The sequence below is a fragment of the Bos mutus genome, chromosome 15, assembly GCF_027580195.1.
Source record: "Bos mutus isolate GX-2022 chromosome 15, NWIPB_WYAK_1.1, whole genome shotgun sequence".
NCBI classification, from domain to species: Eukaryota; Metazoa; Chordata; class Mammalia; order Artiodactyla; family Bovidae; genus Bos; species Bos mutus.
Genome location: NC_091631.1, coordinates 4,194,066 through 4,221,513, shown reverse-complemented (window position 1 = coordinate 4,221,513; position 27,448 = coordinate 4,194,066). Strand labels below are relative to the sequence as shown.

The window sequence follows — 27,448 nt, the reverse complement described above, 5'->3', positions numbered from 1 at the left end:
AAACTATTCTTTCAGTGCTTAGAGAAGATACATATGAGTTGGAGTGTTAATCATGAGAGGGCTTCCCAGTGGCTCAATGGTAAAGAATCTGCCTGCCAATGCAAGAGATGCAGAGACTTGGCTTCCATCTCTAGGTTAGGAAGATCCCTTGGAGGAGGGCATGGCAACTCAATGCAGTATTCTTGCCTGGAAAATCCCATAGACAGAGGAATCTGGAAGGCTACAGTCCATGAGGTCACAAAGAGTCGGACATGACTGAATGAGCATACACACACACATATTTCACAAGATTCATTGAATGCACAGGACTGGAATTAGGGTTAGAAGGTGGATAGGATTGAAAGGGAAAAGGAGAGGGCATTTTGGATGAAGGCGGCTCCATGGTGGGAATGAACAGTGTGGGCTTGTGGGAGGAGAGGACCCTGAGTTGAATAGAGGTGAGTTGAAGTTTAGTTGGCTAAGAAGGTGATGGTTGAGATGGCTCAGTCTGTGAAAGACTTTGAAAGTGAGCCAGAGGCGTCCAGGGTTTTCCCTGGTTATTTCCAAGCAGTGGACGATCTGAGGAAGGAAGGGTCCAGGAAACAATCTTCTGGCTGTAATCTGCAGGGTGGATGGAGTGGGAGGTTGTAGAGACTAAGAGGCTTTGCTGACTTAGGCATCAGCAACAGCAGGTGTGAAGGTGAGGGTGGCAAGTTTGGAGAGAAAGTGCACAGGAGAGATGATTAAAGATAAAATTAACGGACTGTGGTGACTGACTGGATATGGGAATGAGAGGCACGAATCACATATGACCTCAAAGCTACAAGCCTGGGCATCTTGGAGGCTGCTGGTGTCATCACAGTTGCTGGAAGGTCTCCTGTTATTCCATAGCTCAGTCTGACCAGCTTCAGTCTATCACTGTCCCAATCTTTTCCTTTGTTTCAAGTGAGGATGTGGTAAAAGGAGATTTTTGCGATGTCTCACAATCTTATCTTTTAACCACTCAGCGACTGGATTTTCCAAGGTGTTGTGATGCTGACAGGTATTCCTGATTCTGAGAGCCTCGTGTCCACCACACTGTTACCGATGGAAAGGGCACCGTGCTATGATGAATTTATCAATGTTGCTTGCATTTGGTCATGAGTACCAATGTTGTTTCTATACTGCGTGCATCAATATCTTCCAGGAAACTGTCTCTTGACTAGGAAATTTCTTTTTGTTTCCATAAGTGACTGAGCCCCCCCTCCCTTTTTTAACCTCTGCAGAAGAAGTTTAGAGTAGTCATACAAATGACAAAGAAAAATTTCATTGGATTTTAATTGAGGTTGCCTAAATTTGTATATAAAGTTAGGGATAGTCAAATTTATTATGTTAACTTTTATTATTTAAATATAATATGTAAGAATTTGGGGAGATGGATATGTTTTCCATTTGAAATATATATTTTCTTGTGTTCTTGTGGTAGTTTTATGGTTTTCTCTGCATAATTGTATTACATTTTAAAGTACTTAATATTTTTTCCCTTGGCTATCATAAAAAGAATATTTTTGAGCTGTGTTTTAATTGGTAATTGTATTTTAAAATTTTTTGTTGTGTTAGCGATGTTCAGATTTATGTATGCATTTATTTACTTTTATTTATCAATTTCTTAGGTTTACGTATTAGGAGGTTTTGCTTGCAAGAAACAGAAACCCATTAAACTAGCCTAAGCAGAGAGGAGAATTTACTTGAGGAATAAAGGGCATTCTCAGGTACACAGGACTGAATTAGGAATGGAAAAGTCAAGGATCATGGATGCTTTCTGCCATAATTTTTTTTTTCAGGTTTAGTGACTTTACATAATCCTAAAATTTTTTAAATATTAAAAACTTTAAAAATAGTAAAGAATCCAGTAAATATACAGTAAATATATTTACTGTATATTTAGTGTATATATTTCATATTTATAACTTGGTATTTGATGGTCATATACATAATGAAATGATGACAACTGTTAAGCCAATTAACATATTCATCTCCTCCTGTGGTTACTTTTGGTGTATGTGGGTGTCAGTGCAAAAACTTGTAATCTGCTCTCAGGAAATTTTGAAGTTCAGCGTACATCCTGGTGTGAGGAATTCTGACACTTATGACTTTGTTTCCATCTGTCTATATCGTTGACTTCTGTTTTCTCTGTTGGTTCTGGTCCTTATTGATCAGGTGCAGCTTTACTTTTCCAAAAGTGTATTTCTTGAAAATTTCAGTGTGAAATCAGAGATAAGGGGAAAAGCAATGGGTAAAATTTAAAGCAGAGAATCAAGGTCTTCATACTGTTTCTTCCTTATTTCTCATGGATCCTATGTGGTGAAAATATGCCTAACACGGCACCTTAATCTAGAGAGTATTGTTTTGAATCCGATGTTGGGATCCGTATTTCTCTTGTATTCTCTGAGGGAGTGTGTGTGTGTGTGTGTGTGTGTGTGTGTGTGACTTAGTAGTGTCTACTCTTTGTGACCCAGTGGACTGTAGACTGTCAGGCTCCTCTCTCCATGGAATTTTCCAGGCAAGAATACTGAAGTGGGTTGCCATTTCCTACTTCAGGGGATCTTTGAGACCCAGGAATCAAACCCATGTCTCTGGCATCTCTTACATTGGCAGGTGGGTTCTTTACTACTGTAGCACCCTGGAAGCCCATCTGAGGGTGTATAGATGTATAAAAGGTGCTCGGGTAAGTGTCTGCTCAGGGAAATAACTCGCAGAGAAATCTTCATCTTGTTATCATATACTTTGCTGCTGGCTACCAACTGGGAACCGGGACAGGTGGTCTGGTCAGGCACAACAGTGCTCTCAGAGGACCAGCTCTGCGAGTTCAGGATCTGTGAGCCTTTTGAGCAGTGTGCCAAGAGTTGTGAGAGTGCAATGATGGAGACATACTACTGAGCGGAACTCTCTACAGTGTTTGAGCACTTGTTCTATAAGCTCAGTTATTAAAGCTGCAAGACTGGCGAAAGACTCTGACCTGAGTGAGCTGAGGATTAGACTGGAGTGAAGAAAACGATACAGAGGACCTTTTGGAAAGGGAAGGGTTAACAATGGGAAGATGGTTCCCTGAAGAGAAGATGAGGGACAGAAGGAATTCAGAATTTAGGAGTAGCAGTGTGTCATGGGGATTTCCCAATAAGACAGATCCATCAAAATGCAATGAAGATGGTAAAAATATAAGAGCTGAACTTGAATGACTCCCTAAATTCAGAATATCCTGTGGTGGGTTGGAAGAAGCCCTATGAATTCAACCTGATTCTGAGTCCTACAGTGGGCTATTTTCTGTGTGATCCTGGGTGAATAACCATTTCTCTGAGCCCTCATTTTCTAATATATAAACTATTGTTAGATTGGTCATATTTAATGCTCAATGAGCTCATATTGCCTAAATAAATGAGTTAATGATAAATTTTTGTTGTAAACTGATTTATGCTGTCCAACTTGTGATAAATGAGGTGAATTTGTTATGATCAGTGTTTATTTTATTGCAGACTTCTGATTATCTCCAGTCCAGTGCATATGAATCAACTCCATGGCAAGGACCAATAATGTGACTGAGTTAATTATCAGCGGTCTTTTCCAGGACCCAGAGGTGCAGAGAGCGTGCTTTGCGGTGTTTCTGCCCGTGTACTTGGCCACGGTGGTGGGCAATGGCCTCATTGTTCTGACGGTCAGAGTCGGTAAGAGCCTGCGTTCCCCATGTACTTCTTCCTTAGTCACCTGTCGCTGGTGGAGATCAGTTACTCCTCTACTATTGTCCCTAAATTCATCACAGACTTACTTTCCAGGATTAAGACCATCTCCCTGGAGGGCTGTGTGGCTCAGATATTCTTCTTTCACTTCTTTGGGGTTACTGAGATCTTCCTGCTCACGGTGATGGCCTATGACCGCTATGTGGCCATCTGCAAGCCCCTTCACTACACAACCATCATGAGCCGGTCTCTGTGTCACCAACTGGTGGCTGCTTCCTGGCTGGGGGGGTTTGTTCACTCCATGGTTCAGATTATTATTACTCTCCAGTTATCCTTCTGTGGTCCCAATGTGATTGACCACTACTTCTGTGACCTCCATCCCTTGTTCAAGCTTGCCTGCACTGACACCTCTGTGGAGGGGGTCGTTGTGTTGGCCAACAGTGGATTATTCTCCATCTTCTCCTTCCTCCTCTTGGTGTCCTCATACGTTGTCATCCTGGTTAACTTGAGGAACCATTCAGCAGAGGGGAGACGCAAAGCCCTCTCCACCTGTGCCTCTCACATCACGGTGGTCGTCCTGTTCTTTGGACCCGCCATCTTCCTCTACATGCGGCCCCCCTCCACCTTCACTGAGGACAAGCTGGTGGCCGTGTTCTACACGGTGGTCACCCCCATGCTGAACCCCATCATCTACACACTCAGAAATACAGAGGTGAAAATTGCCATGAGGAGGTTGTGGGGCAGGAAAGTAAACTCAGGATTGCAATAAAAATGAAAATATTAAAAAAATTAGTATGTATCAGTTCAGTTCAGTCGCTCAGTCATGTCCAACTCTTTGCGACCCCATGAATCGTAGCACGCCAGGCCTCCCTGTCCATCACCAACTCCCGGAGTTCACCCAGACTCACGACCATCGAGTCAGTGATGCCATCCAGCCATCTCATCCTCTGTCGTCCCCTTCTCCTTCTTCCCCCAATCCCTCCCAGCATCAGAGTCTTTTCCAATGAGTCAACTCTTCGCATGAGGTGGCCAAAGTACTGGAGTTTCAGCTTCAGCATCATTCCTTCCAAAGAACACCCAGGGCTGATCTCCTTCAGAATGGACTGGTTGGATCTCCTTGCAGTCCAAGGGACTCTCAAGAGTCTTCTCCAGCACCACAGTTCAAAAGCAGCAATTCTTCAGCATTCAGCTTTCTTCACAGTCCAACTCTCACCTCCATACATGACCACAGGAAAAACCATAGCCTTGACTAGATGGACCTTTTTTGGCAAAGTAATGTCTCTGCTTTTGAATATGCTATCTAGGTTGGTCGTAACTTTCCTTCCAAGGAGTAAGCGTTTTTTAATTTCATGGCTGCAGTCACCATCTGCAGTGATTTTGGAGCCCCAAAAAATAAAGTGTTAGGGTTAATATGTATAGGGTGACCAGATACGCATTCTGACTTTAGTGAATATAAGCAAGAGAGGAAAAGTTAACCTGTTCATGTTTTCTTGTTGTATTTTATTTTATTAGTTTTTACAACACTGCCCTATGATGATGAGAATTTAATTTTCCTTTTCCTTTAGACACCACCAGAAAATTCCAAACTTCCCTTGTACTTCAGTGCTGCCATCATTAAATCCAAATTCCCCACAGAATTCACGCTTGTAAATTTGTGTCAGCTTTCTTTTATTCTATCTTCATTGTCATTAAACAATAAAATATATAATTATTTAGGTACTCTAGATATGTGTGGTTCTTTAATTTCTATAAAGCTTATTTTATAAATAAAGATTTGTTGTTGGTGATTTAGTTGCTAAGTGGTGTCTGACTTTTTTGCAACTCCGTAGGCAATAGCCTGCCAGGCTCTTCTGTCCATGGGATTTCCCAGTCAAGAATACTGGAAAGGATTGCCATTTTCTTCTCCAGGGGTCTTCCTGACCCAGGAATTGAAATCAGGTCACCTGCATTGGTAGGTGGATTCTTTACTGCCTACCCACCTGGCAAGCTCAAATGAAGATCTAGGTCCCACTAATAAATTTACCAAATGACTGAAAAAGCTTGTTTCCAAAATAGTATCTGACTTGTTCTGAGAATCCAACCAAGCTTGTCTGTCTATTTTGAGTGATGGCATAAAGGGACCCTTTTATCAGCCTATGTGGCCTCAGACTTCCCTGGCAATTCCAGAAGACCTTGGCTCCTGCTCTGTCTAAACCTATCTAAGCCTTCACTATCTAAGTCTGGTCAGAACCGGGCCTCAAAATTCTTTCAGATACCATTCTTTTCATAAAATCTGTGCCAGTTTCCTTGGGTTGGGAAGACTTAACTTCCTCTGAAAACTAATTGCCCTTTGCTTATATGGACAGCTTTTTGGGTATTTAAGCCTGTGTATTTTATACTATTTCTATTTCTGGATGTGTATACCTTGAAGTCTACTTGAGGGCTGAATATTACTTACCTTTATGCTCTACTTCAGTGTTAGCATAATTTTATGCACATACTATGTCCTCAGCAAAGTTGAATAAATGAATACAAAATTAAATAGATTAATGGATAACAGAATATGTGAATGGCATGTAAACTCTGGTGTCAAGGTTCATACACAGTGATGTGAAGAATAAAGAATGTCCTATGGCCTCAGCATCCAATTCTAAGCTTCAATTTCTAGAGTATACTTTTAAAATTATTTTCTTTGCATAGAAATGGTGAAATTTTCACTTGGCATTATAGAATCACTCCAATTAACAAACAATCCACATTTACCGTCTTAATGTTAACAGGTGTGCTATCATTCACTTTAGTTCAGTTCAGTCATTCAGTTGCATCCAGCTCTGTGACGCTGTGGACTGCAGCACGCCAGGCTTCCCTGTCCATCACCAACTCCCAGAGCTTACTCAAATTCATGTCCATTGAGCCGGTGATGCCATCCAACCATCTCATCCTCTGTCGTCCACTTCTCCTCCCGCCTTCAATCTTTCCCAGCATCAGGGTCTTTTCAAATGAGTCAGTTCTTCCCATCAGTCGGCATCAGTCCTTCCAATGGATATTCAGGACTGATTTCCTTTAGGATGGACTGGTTGGGTCTCCTAGATGTCCAAGGGACTCTCAAGAGTAGCACTGATGCTATCATTAGAGAGTAAAACTTGTTAATACGGTTGAATAATGATGACAGAAGAAATATTGCTTCAAGTCATGATTTGGGTGAGATTAAGATAGAATCGCCACTTTGTTAACTTTCTGTATGAAGCATCTGAGATTGTGTTTTCACCCAAAATATTTTTGATTTCTCATACACCATCTTTTCCCATCAAGACCTGAGTAGTTCATGTCATGTTGTGTTTTAGATAAGCTCCTTGTACTGCTTGGTATCAATCATAGCTCTTTCTGAGCTGTCCTTATTTAAATGCCTTCTCTTCTTTGGAGATCCATTAGGCAGAGTGCACAGATTTTAGGGAGGAACACCTGGACTTAAATTCCCAGCCTGTCATCTTCTACCTGTACAACATTGGCTTCATTCACTTTTTCTCTTGGTGTCAGCACCCTGGGATTTGTGGAAAGATTGTGGCATGTGGAGAGAGATTATAATTACATTTATTTATGGCTGTGCTGGGTCTTTATTGCTGGGCAGATTTTCTCTAGCTGTGGTGAGCAAAGCACCACTCTCTGCTTGCAGTGTTCGGGCTTCTCATTGCGGAAGCTTCTCTTGTTTCGGAGCATGGGCTCGAGTGCACGGGCTTCAGTGGTTGCATCGCGTGGGCTCCTCAGCTGCGGCTCCTGGGCTCTAGAGCACAGGCTAGTTGTGGTGCATGGGCTCAGTTTCTCTGTGCATGTGGGATCTTTCTGGATCAGGGATTGAATCTGGAAAGAGAAGATTATATTTTTGTATTATCCCTCCCTTTCAATGTGATAACATAGGAGTGCCCAGAAGGCTTTTCTAACTTCCTTGGTGCCCTCATCCCCTTAATATCATTCTAATATCTGAAATTCCCCAGTAGGAGCTTTGTTTCAGGGCAGTAGGGCTTTGCTAGAAGGGAAACTATTGTTAATCACTAATATGTTAATTTGGATAATTTTACAAGATGGTTTTCTTTTCTTTGTGGATGGTTGTGTCTGGCCACTGAAATACGGTTCAATCCAAATCCAGTCCATTGTCTGTTTTTGCTGGGAGCTAAGAATTGTTTTTACATATTAAATGTTTGAAAAAAAATCAAAGTAGGGTAATACGTTGTGATACATGAAACTTACACATAATTCAAATGTTAGTGACCACAAATAAGGTTTCACTGGACTATGGTTGTACCCAGTGTTTCACTTCTTATTTATGGCAGTCTTTGTGTTAGATTGCCGTGAGTGGCTGTGACACAGTGTGGTCCACATAGCCTAAAATACTTACCATGTAACCCTTTAGAGAAATTTGCCTGTCCCTGGACTTACCATGTAACCCTTTAGAGAAATTTGCCCGTCCCTGGCGTAAGCCATAATGATGTTTCTTACTTACTCAACAAGAAGTCGGGAGGTCAGCGGTCCCGGGGTTGTTTTGCTATTCCTATGATGCCCAAGCATCTGGCTGGTGCCCCTTTGATTCTGTAGTCTGTTCCGTCACGGCTGCTAGATGTGTATAGCAGCTCTTGGTGTTATCTGCTCCCATGCAGGGAGGGAGAGGTTCTCATTTTATTGTGGGAAATATTTCCCAGAAATTCCCCGGAGGAACTCTGGCTCCTATTGACTAGAACTAGGTCATATGTCTATGCCGAGATGCAGAGGAGGCTGGAATAGTAAGTAGTGAAAATAGGAATGGGATTATAATATTAGACCAAATATTGTGTTTCCTCTGAACTGGTCACACTGGTGTTCAATAATGCCAGAGTTCTTTCATTAAATAAGGGAAGTCTCCACAGGGAGTTTTGGTAGAGGGAACCCTGGGGGATAGTGATGTGGGCACAGTGAGGTTGTTAAAGGATTTGAGTCTGGTGCCAGAGTCTTCAACTGAAATTGAGTTTACCCTCTTAGAGACTGTGCAACCCCAAGTAAGTGACTAAAACCGTAATTCAGTTTCCTTAATTAGCATGAAAGTTTGGGCCAAGTGCAAGAAGCATTTTATTTTTTTGGCCATGCTACACAGCGTGTGGGATCTTAGTTCTCTAACCAGAGATTGAACCTGTGCCCCCTGCATTGGAAGCATGAAGTCTTACCCACTGGATCACCAGAGAAGTCCCAAGAACCATTTTCCTAGCAACACTGTTTTGCTGACAGCACACCCTGATTTTTTTCCCTGACGAATGATAAACGATTGAGGCCCTGGGATGTGAGTTCTTTTGTGAAATTTAAAACATCTCTTGTTACAAGAAATTTAGACCATATGCAGTTGTTATCATGGCATGGTTCCTAGACTCGCCTGTAGCAGATACCTAGTTTCAATAACGATCAATTTAGGAGAAATCTTGCTATGTCTCTATCAGGGTATCTCAATGGCAGCATTATTGAGATTTGGGTTCAGATACGTTTGGGAGGCTGTCCTGTTCATGTGGGATGTGTCCTGGAATCCCAGGCTTTGACCTATTAGATGCCAGTAGGAACATTTTCCACCCAAATTGTGACAAGGACAAGTGTCTTCAGATATTGCCAGATGTCCTCTTGGAGGAAAATTGCCCCCAGTTAAGAACCACTGATTTGTACCAGTTTCTCCTTCTATCTAAAATCAAGAGTGTTCCTGAAACGTCCCTGGTGGCCCAGTGGTTAAGAATCCACTTTCCTACGCTGCTGATGCGATTCCATCCCTGGTTGGGAACTAAGATCCTTCATGCCTGAGGGTGACTAAGCCCGGGGCCAAAACTGGAGAGAAGCCCAGGCACTGGAGATGGCCCACGTGCTGCAGGGGAAGATCTCGTGTGCCGCAGCTAAGGCCTGGCACAGCCAAGGAAGTAAATAAAAACAGGAAACACCCCAAATTCCCAAAACAAAACAAACAAAAAAAAACTAGTGTTCCTGTATGATCCTCGGGAAACCGAAATGAGGTAAAGTGAAGGGGCAGTCACCTTGGGATGCGTCTTGCTAACAGACACACAAAACAATTCAAGGTGAACCACCGGTGCTCACGGACACAGCTGGGAGGTATGGCAGCTGGATGCTGAAGTGCTTGGCAATGCCCGTTGCTCGGGGTGTGTGCTGCCTCTATAACACTCACTTGTTAAGACAAACGCTGCTATTTCCCCCTTTTATCATTTTCTGTAAAAGGAAAAATCCTCTTCAGGAGGCAGGTATCAGTGGAAAATAGTGGTGGTGTAAAGTGAACCTTTGACAAGTGGGGATGCCTGTAACCTCATCCAAACCAAAGGCCAGGAGAAGTGCCATCTGTTTTCTGACATACCACCCATATTCCTTGGACCCATCCTTTGAATGGTGTCTTGTCATGCGAAGTCACATGACTGAGTTCATGATAAGCAAAAGCTGGATCTAACTGACCTCTGCTTGGTATAGGGACCCACAGCCTAAGTGCCCTGTGAACACTGGGTGAAATTACTTTAATATATTCCCTACTGATTTCTGAAGTTATGTTACCTACAAGGAAGTTTGGGATGTTAGTACCCAGGTCCTGCTTCCCATGGGGCAGGTGCCTGATGAGAAAGGGGAAAGCACAGCTCTCTGGGGACCAATCTTCTCTCACTTGATCACCATGCCTTCCCCCTTGTATCCTTTAGCAGGGTGAATTCAAGGTTGAGCTGCCAGAATTATTCTTCTCTGTGGAACATGGAGAGACAAGAGTTCTGTGTTCTTCTTTTTAATCAGGTGGAGTAGACTTAGGCTTAGTAGAATCAGGCTTAGTCTTAACATCCTCAAGCCTAACGCTGGAAGGGGAACCAATTTCCCATCTGGCAACTCCTGAGCTGTATGAGCTCTGGTTGTGAGCTTGGCCTGACTGCTTTGAAATTGTACAACTCTGAAACCTGCAATAGGTGAGGGATATTCTTGGGGTGTTATTTGCCTGTCTGTGATCAGAGTAGAAAAAAGATCTGGGGTAAGACATCAAAGGCACAGAAACTCTGGGGTGAGTTTTGTTTTGTGAGCATGTGGTGATTACAATTCCACTTTGAAAGTAAAGGGAATGCTACCAGGAAGGCCATGGTATTTTACAAAGCGCTCTCACATTGGTCTGGTCTTTGCCTGAGGCAAGCACTGCACTAGATGTGGGATTCAGGGATGGAGCAGATGTGGCCTTGGTCCTTGGCGACCTTTGTTCTTTCAGTATTTGCTGAACATCTGTGATGTACCAAATGCTGCGCTAGGAAGGCCAGGATGATCTGTATGCACTGTTCCTCCATCCTATGTCCATTCAGTGAGTGTGATTTTGTGCAGGTGCTTCAGTTAGCACTGGAGATGGAGTGTAGTAAGAAATAATACCTGCTCTACAAAGTTCAGTTTGGTGGGGCAGATGGTCACGTAAAACAATTACAGTAAATTCAATGTGTGTGTGCAAGCTAAGTCGCTTTAGTTGTGTCTTACTCTCTGTGACCCCATGGACTGTAGCCCACCAGGCTCCTCTGTCCATGGTATTCTCCAGGCAGGAACATGCTAGTGTGTTGCCATGCCCTCCTCCAGGGGATCTTCCCAACCCAGGGATCAAACCCACATCTCTTGCATCTCCCGCATTGGCAGGGTGATTCTTTACTACTAGTGCCATCCGGGAAGCCCTACAGTTCAATGTGCAAAGTGCTGTATTTCCAAAATGTTCTAAGAGAGGAGGGTCACTAAGCCTAGGGTTCTGTGGATTGCAGAGATGGATTTCCTATTTCTGAGAAGGTTCCAAGGTTGCAGAGTTTGAATGGTAGCATTTCAGGTATGCAAGGGCCTATGATATAATTCACTCCTTAAGGAAGGAGTCTTGTTTTGTATCATTTAAGATCACACACCCAAATTCCTGCCTCCTGGTGGCTACATCATGGCTAACACACACAATGTGACAGAATTCATTTTCCTGGGACTTTCTTCCAATCCAGAGGTGCAGAAAGTCTGCTTTGTGATGTTTCTGCTCCTGTACACAGCCATTGTGCTGGGGAATTTCCTCATCGTCCTCACTGTCATAAGCAGCAGAAGCCTTGGCTCCCCCATGTACTTCTTCCTGAGCTACCTGTCCTTTGCAGAGATCTGTTACGCCTCGACGACAGCCCCCAGACTCATCTCAGATCTGCTGGCTGAGAGGAAAGCCATACCTCTGTGGGGCTGCATGTCACAAGTTTTCTTTATCCACTTGTTTGGTGGCACTGAGATTTTCCTGCTCACTGTGATGGCCTATGACCGCTACGTGGCCATCTGCAAGCCCCTCAGCTACACCACCATCATTAGCCGGCAGGCATGTGCCCTCCTGGTGGGAGCAGCATGGGTGGGGGGCTTTGTACATTCCTTGGCCCAAATCCTTCTCATCTTCCGCTTGCCCTTCTGTGGCCCCAATGTGATCGACCACTATTTCTGTGACGTGCTTCCCCTGCTCAAACTTGCCTGCTCTGACACCGTCCTCATTGGTCTTCTGATCGTTGCCAACGGGGGATCCTGTCTGTGATCAGCTTCGTGGTCCTCTTAGCCTCCTATGTGGTCATCTTGCTCCATCTGAGGACTCGGAGCTCCGCGGGGCGGCGCAAGGCCCTGTCCACCTGTGGGGCCCACATCACTGTGGTCACCTTGTTCTTTGGGCCCTGCATCTTCATCTATCTGAGACCTTCTACCACGCTGTCTGCGGACAAGACGGTGGCCGTGTTCTACACGGTGATCACCCCACTGCTGAACCCTGTCATCTACTCCCTGAGAAATGCTGAAGTGAAGAAGGCCGTGAGGAGGCTGTGGGTCAGAGCAATGAAGCTAGAAGAGAGGTAGAGGCTGAGCCTTGGTCTTGATCCTCGGGCTTAGAACGATGCTAAGACCAGCATTTAAAAATCCTATTATAGAGGAAAATAAAAACAGAGAAATGCTAACAATAAACATTTTAATAAAAATATGTATATTGTTGCATTCATTAAAAATGTAAAAGATTATGTCTAAGTAGATGTAAAGACTGGAAGGAAATCTCCTCCATCTTTTCAGTAGTCAAAAAAAAAAAAAAAAAATGATGCCTAGTCCAAACTGAAGGAGCAGAATGGGAAGAAGTTCAGTTCACAGGACTTGTTAGTTCTAGAGTATTCTAACTGGTTTCCATGCTAACACCTGTTGGGGTCCTTTAATGGACCGGGACCTGGTGGTCTGGAGGCGATGATAAGAAAGTGAAAGAAAGAAAGAGGCTAATATTCCCTGGTTTATGCAGAGAACCAATAAAGCCCTTGACACAGGACTTGCGTCTCTTATGAAGGCACCGGGCGCCCTCTTGATGGGGGTGAAGGCACAGGGCACCTTCTCGAGAGAGTCTGAGAAGCCCGGGCAGGAGAGTGAGCAATACAGGTCTCTGTGCTCCAGAGAATCAGCCAAGGAGGGAGAGAGAGAGAGAGAGAGAGAGAGAGAGAGAGAGAGAAAGACCCAAGCTCTAATGGAGTAAAGGTGCTTTATTAGCAGAAATGCAGGCTTATATATCTTTAGTAAGATGATTACTCAGCTATTACACAGGATGAAATTTTATCAATAGCCACAATATGGATAGTCTAACACATACAAGGTCACTGATGCTGAAAAGAGTCACTGCATGTCTCATCCCATGATCTCAGTCCTGAGAACTGCATGCAGCTTTACTCATTCTTGGAATAGGAACTGATAAGGAACAGAGAATCCTTGAGAAATAGAAAAAAGCAGGCAGGAATCCTCCTGTTAAATGTTCCCTGACAAACAACTTCATTATAATTATTGTAAAATATTTCCTCTTATGGATATACTGTTACTTAAGCCATTGCTTTGGTTAGAAGTTTAGACCATTTCTAATTTTTTAGTCATATAAGTAACACTGAGGGAAAAAATAATGCTGAGGTCAGTATCTGTGAATAGAAATATTTTACTATATTTTTTAAAGAAGCTCCTTTGCTAGTCTGGTCGGGAGAATTCCATGGACCATATAGTCCATGGGGTCACAAAGAGTGGGACAAGATTGAGTGGCTTTCACTTTCACTTGCTATAAATAACTTACTGTTTTAAAAGTTATTGAAACCTTTAAGGCATAATGTTAAATTGAGGTTTAGAAATGCTGTAGTAACCTTCCTTGTGAAAGTAGTCGTGACAGAATTGAACGTGACCACTTAACATTCTCTTGGTGAGAAGTAAGATTTCATGTAGTCTCAAAGTATCTCCCCACAACATATTTATTAGTTGCAAAAGTTAGTTGCAAAAGTCTACCGTGGAGAAACCTGGAAGACACCCCATTAAACAATTCCTCATAGTTAGCACCATCAGTATTGAAACTGGGGAGGCACACAGTATCATTACTGTGGTATTCCTACCACAATATGTAACCTGAGTCTAATCATGACAAAAAATCATGGAAACCCCAACTAAGGAATATCCTGCAAAATTATTAGCCTATGTTCTTGTAAAATACAGGACAAAAGAATTGAAGAATTTTTCTAGATTACAGAGAGATGATAACCAAATGTAACCTGTGATCCCTGTGACTGGATCCTGTACTAGATGAAGGTCATTAGTGGATGAAAGTGCTGTAGGTGAGGTATTTTTAATAATAAATTATCTCACAGTTAATTTCCTGATGTTGACAACTGTAATGTCTTTATGTCTTAGAAGGTCCTTGGATTAGGAATTGCTCACTAAGATATATAAAAGGAAATGAACAATAGCATCAACTTCCTGACATTTCAGAAAAAATTCTGCTTATCTATTTATCAATTGAGAGATTGAATTATAAAATGTGATAAAATATTAATATTTGGGATATTTGGATCAAGCATATACAGGAATCCTTTGTATTATTATTGCAACTTTTTTGTAAGTCAGAAATTATTTTAAAGTTAAAATATTTTGAAAATTAAATAGCTTATACAACTTGCACTTTTAGTTTTTTTGGTAAGTGAGTAGGATAGTTTAAATTATTATTTAGCTTCAAGTCTTATTTACAAATTTTTTAATGTTTAAAGCTTTACATTTCCACATAGTCATATTAATCAATTTTTTCTTTTGATTTTTTGCATTGTGTCTGTTTAGATTATCTTACAAGATCAACTAAACTTACATATTTAAAGAAATCAGTTAAAATTTTAATTTAATTTTGTGGAATGATAATATATTCTTAACATTAAAAACATCAACAAAATAAAAAGACAGCCAAGTGGAAAGTTTCATTCCATTCTTTTCCTCATTCCCACATCCCCACTAGATAAACAATTTTCTTAGTTTTCTTTTGTCATTTCTTTAAGCAAATACTAGAGTATATATATATAATATATATTATATATTTGTATTATATTATTATATAATATTATATATAATATTTAATTATATACAATTATATGATATAATTATTGTATTATATATAAATATAATAATATAGTATATACAATTTTGATATATATTTTATATATTGTATATGTATGTATATATAGTATTATTATATACATATATTATTATATTACATATTATTACATATAATATATAATATATACATATATTATTATATATACATATATTATTATATATTTATATTACAATATATTATGTAAAATTAATTATATATTAACATATATAATTAACATATATAATTATATTTTATATATTTATATATACAATATATTTATATATATAAAATTAAATGTATATATATACATTATATATATTATATATAATTATATATGAATTATATTTCTGAATATATCTTATATATTATATTATATATGTAGTCTAGTATTTCTTAAATAAGCCATATATATAAATATATAAAATATACATATATTATAATATATAATATATATTTATATATAAAATATATTATATTTTATATTATATTTTAATTATTTTTATATTATAATTATTATATGTTATACATTATATTATATTTTATATATATTATATATTATATAGTACATAATATAACATATATATAAATATATATGAAACTATATAAATATATCATTATATAATATATATAATATAACATTATAATATATACTATATAATATAACATATTATAATATATACTATATAATATAATATATAATAATGTATTATTATATAATTATTAATATATATGATCATTATAATTATTAATACAAATAAAACATAATTAATAATATATTTTATATCATATTATAATTATATATTATATTATATATATATATTTTAGTATTTGCTTAAATAAACCCCAAAAGAAAAAAAAAAAAAATAAGAAAATTGTTTATCTAGTGGGTATATATATATATCTTTTATCTCTGTGTTTTACACAGACATACTATGTAAATCATCTGAAATTTGCTTTATTTACTTAAAATATATCTTGGGAATTTTTGTATATTAGTACAAGGAAAGCTTCCCCTTTCTTGTAGTTTTCCATGTTCATTGAGCGGGTATACTGTCATTACTTGTCCAGTCTTCCACTGATAAATATTTGGATTGTTTTGAAGTGTTGCAGAGAGTAACTTCGATTTAAACATGTGCAACTAAACTACAGTGTCATTCTAGAAATAAAACTGCTTTAGATATTGCCAAACTGTCCTTCACCTATTTCTACTCTCACCAACAGCTTTGTCTTTCTTGTAAAATGTTTTGCTGAATTTGGGGATTTTGCTAATGCAATAACTGAAAAAATGGGAAGTCAAATAATTTTAATTTTCATATCTCTTATTTGGAACGAGGTTGAACATCTTTTGGGGAACTCCCTGGCAATCCTGTGGTTAGGACTCCAGGCTTTCACACACACACACTTTCACATGCACCTGTGTGTGTGTGTGTGTGCACGCACATGTGCATGGATACGCATGGGTCTCTGACTAAAAGGGGTGAGGTCAGGCAGAAAGGAAACTCTCTCTTCCCACATCTTTGGCCACAGAAATGCACACCGTGGTCCATTGTTTATATCACTTCATTTCATTCCATCAGCCTATGTTATTCCTAGAAGTCCTTTCCAGGTTCTGGATGTAAAAAGGCTGTTAAACATACAGTGGTTTTACAACATTTGTTTCTTTTCCAGAGTTATAATGGTGAGAAGTGAAGAAATCCTGAGTCTATTACAGTAGCCAATGCTATTTGGTTAAAAAAAAGTTATGGAGATAGGCATTGAAGGAGACAGGTTCCTTTAAGTAGTGAGAAATCCTGGGGCTTTAAAAACAGAGTTTCTGTTCTTGAAGTATTTAAGATGAGTTACAGGAAGAGGCCACACTCATACACCACTGTTTCATAATTTATTTGGCCAAACATACAAAGCTCCGAAGAAGTAGCGTGGCTGCAGACTGGGGGCATAGCTTTATTTCCTTCTGGCCTCTTTGCTTCATAGTGAGGCAGCAGCTGCTGGTGACACATCCCGTGTGGATGGGAGATGCTACACCGAGTCATTTGACACAACGGGGAAATGTATTATTTATATAGGTCTGAACCGTTCTCGTCATCCTTCTGAACCCCAGCGACCTCATCTGTCAGGTGGGAATGCTAGTTCCTATAGTAGAGTGTTACTGTGACTGTGTGTGAGATGTTGGAGAAGTTGAAAGACAAAAATGTACTGTGCTGTTACTTAAGAGACTATGCCCAGAAGTTAGGGAACTGTAGTCTTTCTGAAGCCCTTGCACATGAGAACCATGTGCTCACAGCAGTAAAATGCTTAGAACTTTAAGAATGAGTCGTTGTAGGACCTCTGTACTAGGAGTTAGGATAAGAGTTTAACCATGCTATCAATGCACAGGGTGGCTTGGCACAGTGATTGTCCCTCTTTGACTGTTTAGGCATCTTTAAAATGAATGAGTTGGGCAAAATGATCCTGAAGGCCCTTCAGTGACTAGCATTCTGTGATTCAGCTGTCACATGTGGACTATGTGCGTGAAGTGGTCCTGGTCCTCTTGGTTACAGTCTCCCTGGAACTCACTGACTTCACTGAGCTAGTGAGGGCTGAGGTCAGAATCGGCCGGCAAAAGCCTCTTGTGGATGTCTGGGGTGGGACAGAAGGATGATGTGATACTGGATTCTCCTCCATCATTTGCTTGAAATGCAGATGGAAACCTCTAGGGGCCAGGACAAGAGGTTGTTAATTATACAGGGGCAAGTAGAAGTCCCAACATTGTAATTGGATTAATTAGAGATAAGTTCCTTAACCTCTGAAAGGAAACAGTTGGAAAGTTGACTTTTGCTCTTCTCAGAAATTCCCCAGACAGGGGATGCCAGAAAAGTTCAGGGAATTCAATTCTCTTGTCTCAGTTTTCCATCTCATTCACTTAAATACGTAGTTTCACCTCCCAGCAAATATTTTTCTAAATCTTCATTTTACTGGGTTTTAGGATAGATTGATCTTGTTCTATTTCCCTATAAATTTCTTCATGAGAAAGTCATTAAGTGCTGGAATTGGCACAGGCAAATATTGGCATGGGTGGTGCCTTGTGAGTCCATTGAAGGAGGTAAGCATTAACTGGTGCTTTTTTTGGGTAGAACAGATTCTGACTCAGGCAGGGCCTTCACACACTTTGCACCATTCATTTTTGTTACTCTAGCTTCCATATATTTCAACCATGGGCAGTCTTTCTTAGATCTGTCCACTCTTTCAGCAGATGGGTCACACTTTAGATATCATCCTATGAAAGTCTCTCCTGCCAACTTCAATGACAGGAGGGGAAAATGACTCTGTAATTTGACTTAGAGCAGATATTTGTCACCCTCATCAGAACCACTTGTAAAATGGTCACTTTGGGGGTGTTAAAGCTAGTTTTCATCTCTGCTGAGTCATGTAAGAATATCCTTTTGAAAAATTCAAGGGGGCTGGCTAAAACATTTTCATGCCTGAAAGTCTCTGGTGAAAATGAAGGTATTAGCTTCTTTCAAACCTGGGGATAGGACCACACAGAAACCTAAATATTGCTGAGGACCAATCTTGGCTCAAGATTTCCAGTTTTAGATCAGTGCAAACTAACATACTGTTTATATTTCCTTGTGTATGTGAAACAAAAATCTCTGCCTGGAGTGACTTGTGCTAGTGAATCAGTTTTCTGACTATGGAAGTTTCAGAAGATAAAGTTAAGAATCAAGGCAATAAGCAATATTCAAAGTAAGCTTATACACTTAATCTCTATAGGGGCATACTTTGGAATTATTTTCAAAAAGCGTACTTTCTATACTACATACCTTCATTATACATACATACATACATATATATATATATTTTTTATAGGATACTTGCAATGATACCTTAGTTTTGAAATAGGTGTAGCAGCACATGCAGAGTGCAGGGGTCAAAAGTCCAATATTTGTTAACTCCGCTGAGTTCCCTACCCTATGTGAAGTGTACCAGTAGAAACGTGTAAAGATGGAAAACTGAAGTAGGAGCCCATTATTGTTCACATCGTTACTGTTGTTTTTTTTTAGAGCTTACTCTTTAGCTTTGCTTTGCCTTTTGTTATCAACACAACTCTCTTCTCTCTCCATGCTCTCTATTCAGTGTAGAAGCCTGCTGTCTGTGGGTACCAGTGGGAGGAGTCAGTGGATAAGATGTGTAGGGGAGAAAGTACTGGACAGGAAGCTGTGGAGAGCGTTCGTAGTCCAGGCTCTGCCCCAGCCCGCTGTGTGAGTCTGGGTCTTCTGTAAGAAGAGGAATCCACGAGCTTCCTTCCAAATCTAACAGTTTATTTTACTCAGTAAAGGACACTAGCGAGGAGAGGCTGGGCATCTGATTCCTCTGGTGATAGAATATCTTTGGAGAAAAAGTAGGAGAAAATGAGTACTGGAAAAGTCAGTCGGACCAATTTTTAAAAAAATTATATTTATATTTTATTGGACTTATTGTGGACTTAAGCCTGGAATACAGCTTCTCAGATAGCTCTGTGGGACTGTTCAGACCAATCTTATTTTCCAGAAGTCCCAGGACCTAGAGTTCTATGATAGGAAAATTATGATAAGAAATCATAGATGAAGATGAGAATGAAGAAGTTTCGCAGAAGTTGTTTATGGGGTCTAATCTGTCTTAAGCTTTTGTGTTCATCCTTGTTTCAGTTTTCTTAACCATAAACCCTGGAAATGTGCAGACTTCCTGACTGATAAGAGTACATTATCTTATCTTTCAGACTCTCTTCTTTGGTCCTGCCAGTTAAAATGTCAGAATTAAAATTAAAATTACTCCACAGGTGAAATGTCACTGCAACTATCAATAATATACAGTCTGATGACCTCTTTATGCAACTCTTTCTCAAATGTTTTCCATTTCTATTCAGAAGTTCAATAAATGTCAACTTATTTTTCTTTCTTCTGATCTAAATACTTTAAAATTTAACTTTTTAGAGAACACTTGATTGCACCAAATATACATGTTATTCTGTTAACCTTCAATGATGTTAGACAGAAAAGCACAACTAATTTTTTTTTTAATTTGAAAACTAAAGTGGTCCTTAAAAATCTTCTGAGAGAATCTCTCCCACTGGCACCCCCAAACAATGGCAATTATAGAAACAGGTAGCATTTACATTCAAAGCTAAATTTCACAGAAATAATTTGTGAAATTAATTATTTGTGAAAAAATGATCCATTTCTAACACAGCCATTTTTGCCATGAGGGTGAAGCATGCCCACCTGTGATTCCTGGTCTTCACAGAAACACCCTGAGGATGAAATACTGGCACACAGCAAGAGAGTCAGCTAGATACCCAGAGGAGCCTGATGGGGAGGTAAGGGAAGGGCATGCAAACGAGTACAGTTTATTATGCCTATTTTATACATAAGGAAACTGAGACTCAGAGAGGTCCAGTCTCTTGCTCTAGGCCACAAAGCTCAGTGTGAACAGAGATCTATATTTTCCAAAATGTAGATGCTTCCACTATCTCTCTCACTCTTGAAGAGTGCCTAATATTGAATGCACAGCAAGAGTGTCGTATTGTGGACTTCCTACAGCTAGTGCTGGTTTTTCAATTACTCTGCAACTTTTGAAATGAACCAGGTGCCCTAGTACATATAAGAGAGAAAAGGGAAAGGCAGTGGAAAGGACAAAGTTGCCAAGCTTCAACCTCTATTCTTGGAGGTTGGTATGGGTGAGGGGAAATGTGAGTCTCTTGGGTTTATCTATCTCTGTTTCTTTCTCATCTCTGCCTGTCTGTCTGTCTATCTATCTGTGGTAGATCACAAATAACATAAAATTTACCACTTTAACCGTTTTTATGTGCACAAGTGAAGTTGCTCAGTCACGTTAAGCTCTTTGCAACCCCATGGACTGTAGCCTACCAGGCTCCTCTGTCAATGGAATTTTCCAGGCAAGAGTACTGGAGTGGGTTGCCATTTCCTTCTCCAGGATATCTTCCCAACCCAGAGATCGAACCCGAGTCTCCCGCATTGCAGGCAGACATTTTACCATCTGAGCCACCAGGGAAGCCTTGACATGCACAGCTCAGTGTATTAAAGAGCATACACACTGTTGTGCAACCATCACCATCATCCATCTCAAGAACGTCTTTCATTGTCACAAATACTCTGTGCATGCACGCACCAAGCACTAACTCCATGTACCCCCACCCCAGCCTCTGGAAACCACCATTCTACTTTCTGTCTCTCTGAATTTTCCTACCCTACAGACATCATGCAAGTGCTCCCACACAGTGTTTTTCTTTCTGGAACTGACTTAGCATGTCACTTAGCATATTCAGTCCTGTGTTATTCCATAGCCCACTATTCCATAAGCTAATTCTAAGATACTTAAGTCAGATCCCGAGGCTGCTGCAAGTCTATGCACACAAAGATGGGTGTCAGACCTGCCTTCTGAAGTGGGGAACATTGAGTCCCCATCAGACTCTGCACTAATAGAGTGATAAGGCAGAGTAAAAGCATAAATCAATTATACTCTGATACACATTTCTCTAATAGTGATATGGAGCATCTTTTCATGCGACTCTTGGCCATCTGTATGTTTTCTTTAAAGAAATATCTATTCAGGTCCTTTGCCAGTTTTTTTTTTTTTTTTTGAGCTGCATGAATCGTTTGTATATTTTGGAGATTAATCCTTCTTCTGTTGCTTCATTTGCAAATATTTTCTCCCATTCTAAGGATTGTTTTTGTTTTGTTTATGGTTCCCTTTGCTGTAGAAAAGCTTGGATTCCCCAGTGGCACAGATGGTAAAGAATCTGCCTGCAATGCAGGAGACCCAGGAAGATCCCCTGGAGAAGGAAATGGCAACCCACTCCAGTATTCTTGCCTTGGAAATCCCATTGACAGAGGAGCCTGGCAGGCTATAGTCCATAGGGTTGCAAAGAGTCAGACAGGATTGACAGATTAACACTTTCACTTTGCTGTACAAAAGCTTTTAAGTTTAATTAGGTTCTATTTTTTTATTTTTGCTTTCATAGAAACTAACACAACAATGTAAAGCAATTAAACTCCAATAAAAATTATATCTGATATTATACATGTTTCAATTGCATTCTCCCAACACCCCCCCGCCCCCCCACCGCAACAGAGTTCAAAAGACTGTTCTATACATCTGTGTCTCTTTTGCTGTTCCGCATACAGGGCTATCATTACCATCTTTCTAAATTCCATATATATGCATTAGTATACTGTATTGGTATTTTTCTTTCTGGCTTACTTCACTCTGTATAATAGGCTCCAGTTTCATCCACCTCATTAGAACTGATTCAAATATATTCTTTTTAATGGCTGAGTAATACTCCATTGTGTATATGTACCACAGCTTTCTTATTCATTCATCTGCTGATGGACATCTAGGTTGCTTCCATGTCCTGGCTATTATAAACAGTGCTGTGATGAACATTGGGGTACACCTGTCTCTTTCAATTCTGGTTTCCTTGGTGTGTATGCCCAGCAGTGGGATTGCTGAGTCATAAGGCAGTTCTATTTCCAGTTTTTTAAGGAATCTCCACACTGTTCTCCATAGTGGCTGTACTAGTTTGCATTCCCACCAACAGTGTAAGAGGGTTCCCTTTTCTCCACACCCTCTCCAGCATTTATTGTTTGTAGACTTTTGGATACCAGCCATTCTGACTGGCGTGAGATATTACCTCATTGTGGTTTTGATTTGCATTTCTCTGACAATGAGTGATGTTGAGCATCTTTTCATGTGTTTGTTAGCCATCTGTATGTCTTCTTTGGAGAAATGTCTATTTAGTTCTTTGGACCATTTTTTGATTGGGTCGAATTGCCAGTTCAGGTTTGATGCAGGATACAGGATGCTTGGGGCTGGTGCACTGGGATGACCCAGAGGGATGGTATGCGGAGGGAGGTGGGAGGGGGGTTCAGGATTAGGAATGCATGTATACCCATGGTGGATTCATGTTGATGTATGGCAAAACCAATACATTCAGATCAGATCAGATCAGTCGCTCAGTCATGTCTGACTCTTTGCGACCACATGAATAGCAGCACGCCAGGCCTCCCTGTCCATCACCAACTCCCGGAGTTCACTGAGACTCATGTCCATCGAGTCAGTATTGTAATTAGCCTCTAATTAAAATAAATAAATTAAAAAAAAAGAAAAAATTATATCTGATATTCTTATCAATTATTCTCTTATACAATTACTATTTGTTTTAAAACTTGTGAGCTCATTCAATCCTGAAAAACAGCACCATGGAAAAGGTACTTTTACTTCTGTTTTTCAGATGAAATTTATAGACATGAAAGAAAATCATAGACTTTTTTAACATCATAGAGCTACTAAATAGCTGTGCTGGAATTAAAAACTCATCTCCTGACCCAAACCCTGTGTTTCTGTCACTGGGTCAACACACAGACGCTGACCTGAACTGTGGGCTGGTTGTGAAGTGTGTGAATATGGTCTTAGGATGCCTTTAGGTTTGCTGGTCGAGCTTGTTTACCTTGAGGGAACGACGGCTTCAGAAATGTGATTATGGATTTTCTGTGTCTGATCACCCTTTGTCAGTTTGCAGAGCTCTCTAATAGGTTCGATGCACGATACTGGATGCTTGGGGCTAGTGCACTGGGACGACCCAGAGGGATGGTATGGGGAGGGAGGAGGGAGGAGGGTTCAGGATGGGGAACACATGTATACCTGTGGCAGATTCATTTTGATATTTGGCAAAACTAATACAATTATGTAAAGTTAAAAAAAAAAAAAAAAGACTTACTCACGTTTCCTCTGCTCCATAGACACCTCCAAGGACAGCAGATGAGGCAGGGTGACTGTCTCTTCCCTTTCAGCCTCTCTCCTATGCGTTTTAGGGAGGCAGCCTGCAATTCAATAACTGCAGGGTAATTGAGGTTGAGAACATCTAGTAGCCACTGCAAAAGTTGCTTCCATGTTATCATGTATGGCAAGATTGACTGAAACGCTTATTATGGATCCAAATATAGGGTGCACACTTCAGGAGCAGAATATGTAGTAGCAGCAGCTACATTTTGAGAGATGCAGACATCAGTTTAAAGACGAGCTGTGTGTCATTGAATTAAGGACTGAATTTCTCTGAGCTTCATTTGTTTTGTGTGAAATATTCTCTTATTTCCTCGTGGAGATTCATTAGTTAATGAAGTGACTGAATCAGAGAAAACACTTCAAAGAAGATTATTACAAGCTCAGCTCCTGCTTTGGGAATAATATCAAGATTTTATGACCATTGTCTTGTCCATTTGTCTCAAGGAGAGCATGTTTTGGAGAAGCTCAAGACAGAGGGGATCAAGAAGGATCATAAGGACAGTTTTCCTCAAGGTCTGAAAAGGATGCTTCTAACTATTGAAGAGACATCTTTGCTTTCTGTGATTTCAGGTGTCAGCTCCTGAGCTTTAGAACATGGCTGCTACAAGCAATGTGACTGAAATCATTTTCTTGGGATTCTCCCAGAACCAGGGTGCCCAGAAGGTCATTTCTGTGCTGTTTCTCCTCTTGTACGTGGCCATCCTGCTGGGTAATGGCCTCATTGTGGTGACCATCATGGCCGGCAAAGGGCTCACCTCCCCCATGTATCTATTCCTCAGCTACTTGTCCTTTGCGGAGATCTGCTACTGTTCTGTCACAGCCCCCAAACTCATCCTGGACTCTTTTATGGAGAGGAAAGTCATTTCCCTCAAGGGCTGCATCACACAGATATTTTTCCTCCATTTCTTTGGTGGCACCGAGATCTTTCTCCTGACGCTGATGGCCTACGACCGCTACGTGGCCATCTGCAAGCCCCTGCACTACACGGTCGTCATGAACCGAAGGGCGTGTGGCCTCCTGGTGGGGGCAGCGTGGGGTGGGGCTTACTGCATTCTGTTGGGCAAACCGTCCTCATCTTCCAGCTGCCCTTATGTGGCCCCAAGTTCCTTGACCACTACTTCTGTGATGTCCACCCGGTGCTGAAGCTGGCCTGCTCAGACACCTTCCTCATCAGCGTGCTGATCATCACCAATGGTGGCTCCATCTCAGTGGTCAGCTTCACGGGGCTGCTTGCTTCCTACGTGGTCATCCTGTGCTCCCTGAGGACCCAGACCTCAGAAGGCCGGCGCAAGGCCCTCTCCACCTGCGCCTCCCATCTTGCAGTCGTGGCCCTGTTCTTCGTCCCCTGTTCCTTTGTCTACATGAGGCCCTGTGTCACCCTCCCTGCAGACAAAATAGTCGCTGTGTTTTACACGGTGGTCACACCTCTCTTAAACCCCGTCATTTACTCCTTCAGGAATGCTGAAGTGCAAAATGCCCTAAGGAGACTGATGGGGAGGAAAGGGAGTTGGGAAGAGAAATAAATGATTCCATCAGGGAAAAATGGGGAGCAAGGCATAGGAAATTGGGGTACCGAGATTTCACTGTCTACATTTAACTGACCTGGAGGTCTTGGCCCAGCCACCATCTTTTTTTTTTTTTTTTAACATATAATTTCTTCCTTTCTTGTTCCTTCCTTCCTTCCTTTCCTATTCTTCAAATTCTTCTCCTATTTAGGTTATTACAGAATATGGAACTAAATTCCTGTGCTGTACAGTAGGTCCTTGTTGGTTATCTATTTTAAATATAGCAGTGTTTATATGTCCATCCCAAACTCCCAGTCTATCCCTTCCCAACCCACTCTTCCCCACTGGTAACCATAAATTCATTCTCTAAGTCTGTGAGTCTGTCTTTTAATCAAGTTTATTTGTATCATTAAAAAAAAATATTCTGCATGTAAATGATATCATTCAGAGAAGGCACTGGCAACCCACTCCAGTACTCTTGCCTGGGAAATCCTATGGACGGAGGAACCTGGTAGGCTGCAGTCCATGGGGTCACGAAGAGTTGGACGTGACTGAGCGAGTTCACTTTCACTTTTCACTTTCAGGCACTGGAGAAGGAAATGGCAACCCACTTCAGTATTCTTGCCTGGAGAATCCCAGGGACGGGAGCCTGGTGGGCTGCCATCTATGGGGTCGCACAGAATCGGACACGACTGATGTGACTTAGCAGTAGCAGCAAGTGATATCATATGATATTTGTGTTTTTCTGTCTGACTTACTTCACTTATTATGATACTCCCCGGGTCCATCCATGCTGTGGCAGATGGCATTATTTCACTCTTTTTAACGACAGAGTAATATTCCATGTGTATATGTACCACATTTTCTGACCCATTCACCTGTTAATAGACATTTAGCTTACTTTCATGTCTTATCTATTGTAAACAGTGATGCTCTGAACATTCGGGTGCATGAATAGTTTTGAGCCAAATTTTTCTCTGGATATATGCCCACCTTTCAGTTTCTTCATCTTAATGGGACTGGACAGGATTGAAGGGGTCACTAGGACGAAGTCTAGGAGGGGTCTTCTGGTGCTGCACTTCCACACTCGACAGTGCTCTTGAGGCAGATTGGCTGATATGGGGAGAATGAACTCTCTAGAAAACCAGGGGCGCTCTGGGAATAATGAAGAGGTAGGTGGAAAAGCAGAAGGAGCTGCTTCAGGGAGGTGAAAGTTTAGGAGAGAAATAGTGGCCCTTCCAGTGCTTAGAAACTTTATTGTTCTGACAAACCAAAGATTTGCCCAGTGGGTTCTAGGCAGGCCAAGTTGAGCCTGGAGGTTTTAGTCCTCAGAATAGAAGGTGGTTTAGCTTTCGACAGAGATTCATATAAGCTCATGCTACTAAATGGAACCACAAGGAGATTTTAAGAGGTCTGAAAGCACTAGGTGATGATATCTACTTAGGCACAGATATTTCCCATGTACCATTACCATGCTGATGTCTAAAATTCTCTTCTGTTCACCTCTGTCTGTCCTTTTCTCTCCCTCCTTATGCCTTCATTGTTTGACCCATTAGTTTTCTCTCTCTTCAGCCTCTTGGCTTCTCATGTTTCTCAGCCCTTTGAAAAAAGCACCCCAACAACCTGCTCTCTTGTGCAACCCTGTCGCTCTCCATCCATGAGCACCCCTGCTGCCTCACTCTGGAGCTGCCTGTTGACTACGGTATGAAGTCAACTGCCCCTGGGGCCTCACTGCTTGTCAATCATATTTTTTTGAGTCCTAATATCTATAACTACCTCCCCACATTAGAAGAACATACCCCTCAAACTCTAACCCCGGCACTGACCCTCACTCACAGCAGATGATTTCTTTTCAGAAATCACCTGGAAGCACTTCTCTGATTTCAGCGTTTCTCTCAAGACTCTTCCATGACTCCCCATTGCCTCTGAATCAACCACAAACTCCTACTTGACATGTAATACCCTTAAGGTATGGCCTACTCTTAATGTTCTTTTTTTTTTTAAGCTGCATTCTGGTAAAG

At 40.9% G+C, this 27,448-nt stretch overlaps 2 protein-coding genes and 1 pseudogene across 2 annotated transcripts; all 3 read left to right on the top strand.

The window, feature by feature from the left end:
• The first annotated feature begins 3,532 nt into the window (after positions 1-3,532).
• Positions 3,533-4,461, top strand: LOC102277506 (olfactory receptor 4B1-like; annotated as a pseudogene).
• A 7,146-nt stretch (positions 4,462-11,607) lies between these two features.
• Positions 11,608-12,536, top strand: LOC102277793 (olfactory receptor 4X2). The gene is given in 2 exon segments (XM_005902033.2): positions 11,608-12,211; positions 12,214-12,536. Coding segments are annotated over 2 exon segments (927 nt in total).
• An 11,980-nt stretch (positions 12,537-24,516) lies between these two features.
• Positions 24,517-25,445, top strand: OR4X1 (olfactory receptor family 4 subfamily X member 1). The gene is given in 2 exon segments (XM_005902034.2): positions 24,517-24,958; positions 24,961-25,445. Coding segments are annotated over 2 exon segments (927 nt in total).
• The last annotated feature ends 2,003 nt before the right edge of the window (positions 25,446-27,448 follow it).